The 7,875-nt window shown below is 45.7% G+C and overlaps 1 protein-coding gene across 2 annotated transcripts in view; it reads left to right on the top strand.

The window, feature by feature from the left end:
• The first annotated feature begins 7,102 nt into the window (after window positions 1-7,102).
• The window catches only part of id1 (inhibitor of DNA binding 1, HLH protein), a 1,362-nt gene continuing 589 nt past the window's right edge, over window positions 7,103-7,875 (top strand). The window contains exons 1-2 of one of the 2 annotated variants that reach the window (XM_037975537.1): window positions 7,103-7,576; window positions 7,796-7,855. In XM_037975537.1, coding sequence (XP_037831465.1) covers window positions 7,223-7,576; window positions 7,796-7,831 — 390 coding nt within the window. In that variant the 5' untranslated portion in view covers window positions 7,103-7,222 and the 3' untranslated portion in view covers window positions 7,832-7,855. Of the gene's footprint in view, window positions 7,577-7,795; window positions 7,858-7,875 lie in introns of both variants that reach the window. The other variant, XM_017430523.3, reaches the window with a different exon arrangement.

The following is a 7,875-nucleotide window of genomic DNA, read 5'->3' as shown; positions in this document are numbered from 1 at the left end:
TGTGGCTTGACACTGGGTCTCACTCGTCATTTTAAAGTGGTGCGTTCAGTTCCCATGGAGCTTTAAGAGCAACACAGTGTGTTCACATTCACAAGTTTCTGAATAAAAACACATTTGATTAAAAACCTGGGATTCTTTAAAGGAATGTATATCTCCTACTACCTTTTATATAAAAGTCCTAAACTAAGACCATGTGTTACAAATAACTCTCAGCTACTACCACATCAAATTTTAGCTTCATATCTGCAAAACTGATTGAGTTATAGTCATTTTTTGTGTTTGGTAAGTTTGATTAGCTGTGGCAGCCACCTTGAATCAGGTTGACTCCAAAACTCAATTAGTTGTAGAGGTACATCCAATGACTTTGAGAGTTTTAGAAAAATCTGTCCAGTGGTTTATGATATATTTTGCAAACATAACAAACAAATGCACACACACACACACACACACACACACACCTTGAGCAATAACGTGGCAGGTGGTAATCAAAATCTAAAAAAGAAATATCTAGGAATTTAAATAAAAACATTTTAGGGGTGGCTGTTTGTATTTGTGATTATCTGGAGTTTGATTAGGCCCTCTTGATACATTTCCTAAAATCAAAACATAAACAGAACATATTTATCCCTAATTACCCCCATCCAGTCCAACAATGATGCCAGAAGTGTAAATTAGAAATAGAGTGAAGACAGAGGCACTTATTTATTTGTTCTCCATCTTCTCCTTGCAGCAGGGGGCAGCTGGCTAACAGCAATCAGCCTTGTCCCCCATAGGCATCTTTTTGGCTCCCAGCTGGGAACAGCTGGTCTCCCCTTCTGCTGCCAGTACAACTGGGCCCTGCTGGAAGTCCTGCAAAGGAGAGGGCCTAGTAGAATCTGACAAACAGGCACCATTCAGTCATAAACAGAGACCTCATGAGGCTTCATTTAGACTTTCTTTAGAGGTGCAGCAATTGTTCGGTCCAGCCTCAGGTTTCCTTAGAACAATGGAGCTCCTTATCAAGTTGCGCTGCCAGTATCACGATAGCAGAATCTGTGTTGACTCTGCTGTGTGATGTTGGTTGCGAACTGTTGCGATGTTTAAACAACTCGACGGAGGAGTGGATGGGGTTGTTGGGTGGGGGTGGGGGGGTTGGGGTGAGGCTACTGAACGGAAACGGGACTCTGGCATTATTGGATTTGCAACAAGCCGTAACACTGTCTCCCATTGTGCATCCCTCCACTCTTATCTTCCACCCAAGCCCCTCAACACAGAGAGAAGACTGCCAGTCTTTCCCGAACACCCCCCTTCCTTCACTTTAACCCCACCCACTACACACATGCACATAAACATGCACACTCACCCCCAACCAAAGCTCTCTCTCCAGGCAATTGCCACTGGAGTGGAAAGTATTCCAGAGCACAATGCCCATGCTCTCAATGGGTGCTTTAGCATGCCACCAGTGCGCTGTCACCAGCAGATGGGGAGCTAATTAGAAGCCATTAAAGGGCTTTGATAGTGTGTGTGGGAACCAGGCGGAGGGAGATGGCCACAGGGTGTAAAGGAGGGGTGAGCTTTAGGTCTGGTGAATGCACACACACACATAAACACAAGGGAAAGAAGGAGATATAGAAAGAGCAAGCTGTCCCTGTAACTCCTTCCAGACCAAGGACGCACAGCGGAGGACACCTGTGGGCCTTCAAGGATCTCTGTGAGGTCCAGCTATCAGATGGAGCTAGTCTCCCTGTAACCTGCCCCCTGATCTCAGAGAAGGGCCTGCATCCACCCGCCCAGACGGCTGCCCTCACACAGGGAAAAACACCCAACAGGCAACAAGGCTCCAGACGGTCTGCGCTGCTGATGACACATCTCTGAACCAGGACTCCCACAGGAAGTGAGTCCTAACCACGGGCCCTCAGTCATTACGGAGCCAGGGCTGCCCGTGAAGGTGCCAGGCCATCCCTCAGGAATCCAAACATGCACAACACACACACCCGTGGGAGCGTTACCAACGTTTACATTCTCAACCCTCTGGCTCTTGTCGCTGCTGCTAATGCTGAGTCTCAAGTATCACCAGTCAATCAGCATTCAGATGTGACACTGCGGTGTGGTAAAGGTTTTTTGTATCTGACACCACACTCACCCCTCCCAGTCCCATATGAGCCTCTCCACACACCTGCACGCAGGTGTGATCATTATCGAGCAAACAGGAAGAGCCTGACTAGGAACTGGAAACTAATCCCACAGCTGCAAGGAGATGACCTATGTGTACGTGTGTGTGGGAGTGTGTGTGTGTGTAACTGTGTCTGCATGTGTGTTAGCAAAAATTGTTGAAAAATTCTCCTCACATAATCAAAAACCTCTCTGTTTCTTTTCAACAAGTTAAAAAAAAAAAAACCCTCCATTGAAGAAACCCAATTCGCTGTTATAGCACTTTGGTCACTTTCGTGTTCCAGGAAGTAGTCTGAGCCTTACTCATTGTTCTCACAGCAATAATAACAGCAGCAAAAGTGTCAAAGCATTGCTGGAATGTCCTATTTCCTACGAATGAATTCCTGCACCGACGTCTCCCCTCGTGGCTTCCTGTAGTGTGCTTTGGTGGCTCTATTTGCAGCAGGCGATAAAAAGGGTGTATCAGCGAATACGTTTCCCCTCCGTCAAATGGAACAATTTCTGCTACCGGGAAAGTGTTTGTGGGCAAATATAACCGAGACACATGATGTTCTGCGAGGAAATACAAGTGTTGCCTTTCTGTTGCCGGATGGATGTTGCTTTTCCCGCAGCACTCGCACAAACAGTAGCCTGTCACAGGAGCAAGTGATTATCAGCTCAGGCATAAGGAGTCTGCTGGGAAATGAACTGTGTGTGTGTGAGGAGCGAGCTGGGAGAGGGCACCGGCATTCTGTCAGTTAAAATCAGGAGCTAATATGTTTCACTTTTCTCTCCCCTCCTCTGCCCTGTCCCTCTGTCTTCTGTGTCTCCCCTTGCCTTGATGTGCTGTAAACAGGCTAAAAAGGGCCCAGCTGTGTGGAGTTATTGTTGGTGTCAGTAGGAAGTGCTGATAGCTTTTGCAGCTGAACAAAAGCTGGATGAGGGGAGTGGAGGGGCGCTCCAGACACTGTGGCTCCAGCCTAGATTCTCTCCCACAATCCCCCCACCGCACTCCCATTGTTCTGCCCACCCGGCCTTCCCTCCGCCCTGTCAGCTGCGACCTGGGACAGAGGGCAAAAAGAGAGGAGGGAGGGGAGGGGGAAAAAAAAAAAGTTTTTAGAAAAGTTTTTACAAGCTACTGCGACAGCTAGAAGAAACAGCCGGTGGTAGTTAAGTTTGTTACTGACATTAACTCTGGCACATCTGTGCAGATAAACATAGGGACTCTTTGTTGCTCTCGGTTTAAAATCCGAAGGGAACGAGCAGTTTGTGGCTGCTTTAAGACCATAGAAACACGTGAAGGGTTTGGAGCGAAAGTACACCGTGTCAGTCTATGTGATTGAGAAAACATTATGTCTTATAAAACATCTTAAATTAAAGACCTATCATTCCTTGAAGGAAAGCAAATCACCTTTCATGCCAGAGGTTTGGACTGAGATCATCTTATGTTGAGAAATGATAGAGTTAAACCTTTAAAATTACGTTATATGCAAACTCATGAAATATTGCAAGATATCACGCTCAGAGTACCGGTATGTGTTAAGAATGAGTCTCAGCTACTACCACACAATAATTTATTTGGTGTGGTATTAAAGCCTTTTACGTGTTGGCCTTTAGCTGTGGCAGCCATCTTGAATTGGACTGACTCCAATCGTTAATCAGTTGTAGATGTTCATCCAGTGATTACTTCGTAACACAAAAGTTTCATTAAAATCCACCCGGTGGTTCATGAGATATTTTGCTAACAGTACAAACGAACACACAAACACAAAAACATGATCATCCTTTTGTCTTTGCCAGTTTCTAGATTCTTAGTTTAAAGGAGTATTCCTGCCATTTAAAGTGTGCTTCTGCAGAAAGGCTGTGAAGGAATAATGTTCTACCTGCTGTAGCTCTTTAAATGAGTTGATGTAACAGACACGTTCCAAGTGGACTGCCACCATCTTGAAACAACTCAAAGCTTTAGACTTTCAAAGCATTTCGTGTAAATATTATCTTAAAACCCTCAACATAACCCTTGATTTGGCCTTACATGGTTATTTTGGCAGAAATACCAAGATAATCCCACCAGGCTGCACATGAAGTGCTACAGCTAGCTGCTGCCGCTGCTGCAGTATTTGCTCTTGCAAATGACCACAATAGGTTATGTAAAACCTGTTTGATGCAAACCCGACAACAATGTAAAAGTCTGAGAAAAGGCTGTTCAAAGATGGCAGCAATTCACTTTTATCTTGGCTCCATTTGGAGCTGTTAGCTCATCGGCACTATCAGAAACTGTTCCTCCAAAACGAGGTCATTCAAAGAGCCATCTACAACAAGTAGGGTAATCATAGTTCCAAACTTATCCACAGAATTCCACTTCAAAATAGCTGGAATAACAACGTAAACCTTATCAATGACAGTGACATTAATTCCCCATCTAAAGTAACCGTATTTGAAGCTTTGTATAAGTTTAAACAATACAAAATATTACAAACCATATTATATTACCACACCATATTTTATTTAGTTTGGTAGTATAGCCATTTATGTGTCGGCCAAGTTTGATTAGCTGTGGCAGCCATCTTGAATTGGTTGACTCTAAATCAGTTATAGATGTGCATCCAATAATGACTTCCTGAAAGTTTCATTAAAAATACATCCAGTGGTTCATAAGATACTTCACTTACAGACCAACAGTGTTGACTCTAACAGTTACTGCCAAAGTTTTAAGCCAAGATATTGCTCCGGCCCTCTGTAACGAGTGGAGCCTAGACCTGTTGATGTACATTAATGGTACATCAATGTGCGCAACATGTAGTGCTTGAAGTATACGTTGAGGATGACTCTCAGCTACAACCACATCAAATTTTAGCTCAATCTTTGTAAAACTGACCGTGTTATGGACTTTTATGTGTCTGTTAAGGTTGCTTAGCTGTGGCGGCCACCTTGAATGGGGATGACTCCAAAAGCTAATGAGCTATAGATCTACATCCAGTGATTATTTGCTGAGTGTTTCATGAAAATCTGTCCAGTTGTTCGTGAGATATTTTGCTAACAGACATAAGAACATAAGCAAAATAAAGGAAAACATTATTGCACTTGCACCTTCAAAAGGGCAATAATTATGAAGTCACTTTTTTCTGCTTATTGCTGCGAAAATATGTATTCTCAAGCATTTAGCAGAATATTTTGAATGTAGGATAAATGTTTGTTATTATATTTATTTATTTTCTTGCAGGGTTGTCTCTGTGCAGAACTTTGGATTGCTGTGAGCTGAAAAGGTGCAACTTGAGAGGAGAATTCCTATAGCTGACATAAAAAGCAGGATTTTCTTTCTTTCTTTTTTTTTAAGCAGCCACAGAGACATGTGTCAGTGAAAGTGGGCTGTCTGGAGGAACGCGGCGGTTCTTTTGCGTTAGAATGCGGTAACAACATAATGAGGAGTCTTCCTCCTGCTCACCGGCTGACAGCGTTTTGCTCTGCAGGTGCGCGGGGCGGTAATCTCATCCCCGCTGCTTTAATGTGATAAATGAAGGAGAAAAAGGAAGGGAAAAAACAAACAAAAAAAACGCTCCAGAGCTAGTTTGTTCTCAGGGCTCCGCTCCTCCGCGCAGGTGAATGGAGGAGTGCGAGCTCTCTTGTTTGACATCTCCATGGAGACCGCCCGACCGGCGCCAGGCTGACAGGCGTCAAGGCTCGGATGAATGGGTGACGTCACCGCGCTGGCGCCTGCCAGTCTGCTCAGGCTTGTTTGGACAATCTGGGAGGAGGACTGAGGAGGAGGAGGAGGAGGAGGAGGAGGAGGAACACAGCGATGCGATCTGAGTGTGCAGAAACATGTGAAGGAATCCGCTGCTCACACTCACTTTCCTTCAGCTTTTAAAGAGACTGTGTGCTTTTTTTTTTTTTTTTTTAAAGGCAACTTTTACGAGAATAAAGAGAGCATTGAGTTTAAGACTACAAGTCGGATCCAGAGACGGTTCCAGTATAAGCACATTTTAAAAGGCGCTCATTGCAAACTGCAAAATAAAAACACACAAAACAGATTGTCCCAACTACATCAAGCAGTGCACTTTGAAACACTCTGCTCCAGTAGTTTTCCAGATATATTGGTAGGCGATTCCGAAATGCGGGTGCCCACCCAATGTAAACAAAGCTGGATCCGCTGTAAACCGTGTGAAAGCCTGAGTCACATGACTGACCTGCATTAGGCTGGATGCAGGTAAACAAATATGTCGGAACCTGACAAGTGTAGAATCTAGAAGATGATTAGGTGGAAATATAAGAGACAATCTGCTGGTAGACAAAAGAAAAGAGACAGACGGCAAGAATAATTATTTGGGCTCAAATTTGGGCAAATGTTGCTTCTAAATTTTCATTTATCACATTAACCTTCGACATGAGAAAAAGTTTTTAACCAGTTTTTATAACTTTGTAATCAGCACCTTTAATGATTTTATTACCAGGTAAGAATTTCTTCATCATCAACTGGAACTAATCTAAGACCCCCCCCCCCATATTCTATGTAATTAATTCCCCAAATGTACTGTACCATTGTCTGCCACATCTGCAGCACTATCAACCTTTGTGAAAGGCAAATCTGGGGCGCTGTGGTAGCCTAATTGTCATTAGGCATTCATCCCATTCAGCCCGGCCCATCCCACACACATTCTCCCAGTATACACCCAAGCATTCAGCCACCCATTGACTGTCCCCAGGCAATCTACACCTGCAGAGTCCCCAAGCCGTGGACAGCTGGATTCCCACATATTAGCCATAAAAGACACACATTTGTTTCCATTTGTAACGCCATCCCTCAAACAGATTGTAAATTCCGATAACCAGCCGAAGGGCTCTCACTGGCTGAGGCAGCCGCCACGGACCGCCTCGTCAACACAAAGGCGGCGCTCTGATTGGCCGCCTTCCTTCAAACTGGCGCGCTCGGACACGCCCCTCCTGCCCCTGCGCCGTCCTATAAAGCCGAGGGAGGCTGCTCCATGTGGACGTTGTCGAACTGTCAACACCGAACCGCGAACAGCTCCGAGAGGAGAAAGCTGACCCATCCTCGCCCTCCGTGGAAGCTACATCTCACAGCGCAACACAGACGAAGATGAAGGTTGTCGGATCTACCTGCGCCCTGAAGAGCAAGGTCGGCGGAGAGATCGGCCTGTCCGAGCAGAGCCTGACCATCTCCAAGTGCAAAATCCCGCTGCTGGACGAGCAGATGAGCGTCTTCCTCCAGGACATGAACAGCTGCTACAGCAAGCTGAAGGAGCTCGTGCCCACCCTGCCCACGAACAAGAAGGCCAGCAAGGTGGAGATCCTGCAGCACGTCATCGACTACATCTGGGACCTGCAGGTCGAGCTGGACGAGCCGGAGAAGAGCCGCCAGCACGCCGTCAGCAGCGCGCCGCGCACTCCGCTCACCACACTGAACTCAGAACTCGCCAGCATCTCAGTGGAGGTAAATATCTGATCACACGTGTCGCTAATCGCATCTTAGTGCCCTCAGGAGCGAATTGCACCCATCTATTACCTATAAGTGCGTGGTAATAGAGGTGCGTAAAAGTTGCCAAGTTCGTGCGTAAAAGCGCATTTTCGCTCCGGTGACAGATCTTAGATTCTGTGTCCTTGCACCCATAACCACTGACTCATTATGTCTTCTTCTCTCTCCCTCCCGCAGAACGGATGTTCAGACGACAGAATTATGTGTCGCTAAGACCTCGTGGAGCATCATCATCATCACCCCCCCCCCCCCCCCCC

This window comes from Kryptolebias marmoratus, linkage group LG4 (assembly GCF_001649575.2).
Source record: "Kryptolebias marmoratus isolate JLee-2015 linkage group LG4, ASM164957v2, whole genome shotgun sequence".
NCBI lineage: Eukaryota > Metazoa > Chordata > Actinopteri > Cyprinodontiformes > Rivulidae > Kryptolebias > Kryptolebias marmoratus.
Note: the sequence above shows the minus strand (reverse complement) of the source record. Positions and strands in the feature narration are given on the sequence as shown.